The 1,826-nt window shown below is 38.6% G+C and overlaps 1 protein-coding gene across 1 annotated transcript in view; it reads left to right on the top strand.

The window, feature by feature from the left end:
- Positions 1–413: 413 nt before the first annotated feature.
- LOC106457615 (protein obstructor-E-like) overlaps positions 414–1,826 on the top strand; it is a 14,939-nt gene continuing 13,526 nt past the window's right edge. The window contains exon 1 of the mRNA XM_013917051.2: positions 414–567. Coding sequence (XP_013772505.1) covers positions 522–567 — 46 coding nt within the window. The 5' untranslated portion in view covers positions 414–521. The remainder of the gene's footprint in view (positions 568–1,826) is intronic.

Genomic DNA, 1,826 nt, shown 5'->3' on the forward strand with positions numbered 1-1,826 from the left:
GCGACCTTGAAATGAATCAAGCTATGAAGAGGTATTATTATTTTTTGTTTCTTTCGTTCCTTGTAACCTACCTTCTATAATTAAAAGGAAACAAACAACGATCTAGCTTAAAACAAGCTTATTACGATGTAACGGTAACCTAAATCTAGTCAGTTCAATCATACCACCCTAAGTTCGTCGACGCAAATTGGATCTGGGTCAGTATTAGCACGTGACATCTGCTAAAGGGGGATATTGTGAAAGAGGGATGGAATTGTAAGAATAAGCTTCCCTTTAGTGCTTCCACGAAATCTTCAAACCTCGTGCACCTACGCTCTTCGGCTGCCCAATGGTATTATCTCAGGTATATGTGTCATCATGTCTAGGAGCCAATGATAAGTCGAGTATTATGAATGGTGCTAGCTAGCATTTTGGTAACATACAAAAAGATACCGTGGAGAAACTGGACATCCAGTGTTAATTTAGTACATCAGACGTTTCTATCTTCCACAATACCGCTCATACTTACTACCTAGGGTGTCATGAAGACCCTTTTTATCGTGGTGTTCGTGGCGTTAGCTGGAACCTGTAAGTACGCATGTTTAACTTGTTTGTTTTACTGGACACAACGAGAAGAATTCTGTTAAGTTTATGACCACAAAAGGCAATAGCACAAGCTTAGTTAGGTATTTTCGTGTTCTCTTTTTTTGTATATTCTGCAATACAAATACAAAAACTAGACATGTTCTTGGCATTGTATTATATTTGTATTTTATAACGAAGTTACTAAGGCTGTCTGCTACCGTTACTAATTATTTTGGACTATTGACCTGAGTACCCTACCACCCATATTAGGGAACTGACAATCTTTCTTACCAGTTTGCTCCTGAAGAAGAAAGGCCCACCCTTCGAACACGCTCGGGTTATGGGTTTTTTGTTAATTTCTATCAAGACTACGTGAACCTACGTGTTTTTCTAACATCATGGGTGGTTAGGGTGCTCGACTCGCAATCTGCTGGTCGCGGGCTCGAATCCCCGTCCCACCAATCATGCTCGCCCTCTCATCCGTGAGGGCGTTATGGGTGACGATCAATCCTACTATTCGTTGGTAAAAGAGTAGCCCAAGAGTTTGGCGGTGATTGATGACGACTACCTGCCTTCCCTCTAGTCTTACACTGCTAAATTAGGGACGGCTAGCGCAGATAGCCCTCGCGTAGCTTTGCGCGAAATTCAAAACAAACAAACAAACAATCTAACATGAATCTCTCTTACCACAGCTTAAAGTGCGGAAACTATTTTGTGGTATCACGCAGACGCTAACCCGGCTCACTACTCCTGGAATACAGAGAGCTCTCAATGGGCTAGTCCGCGACCCTTTTCTAAGTTTAAAGAGAAAAAAACCCGTTAAAGTAGTAAGTTGAAGAGCTACATTTTCTTTTTAGAATTAGAAATCGGTTTATAGAACTCGCTAATAAGTTGCCTCAGATCAAACTATCTAACAAACGAATATTTATCACCTGATTGATTCATAATTTATGATTAATATCAATACTCATAATAATTATATCCGTTATAAATTATCTTAATAATACATATATGCATACTAACCCTCAATATTGTTTATTACCCACAGGGGTCCACAAACTGTATCACATTGTGGAAGCTTTTTTTTTTTAACCTCTTACAACACTGTGTGTAAAGTATTGACCAAATAATTGGGTGAAATCATTTGTTTTTTATGTAAGATTCAACGATAATTAGAAAGGTTAATCGCAATACTGATCGCATTTTATTTTGATTGTGCGTGTGTCTTATATTAAGTTTGTTTGTTTGTTTTGAATTTCGCG

Source organism: Limulus polyphemus, unplaced genomic scaffold (assembly GCF_000517525.1).
Source record: "Limulus polyphemus unplaced genomic scaffold, Limulus_polyphemus-2.1.2 Scaffold351, whole genome shotgun sequence".
Taxonomy (NCBI): domain Eukaryota; kingdom Metazoa; phylum Arthropoda; class Merostomata; order Xiphosura; family Limulidae; genus Limulus; species Limulus polyphemus.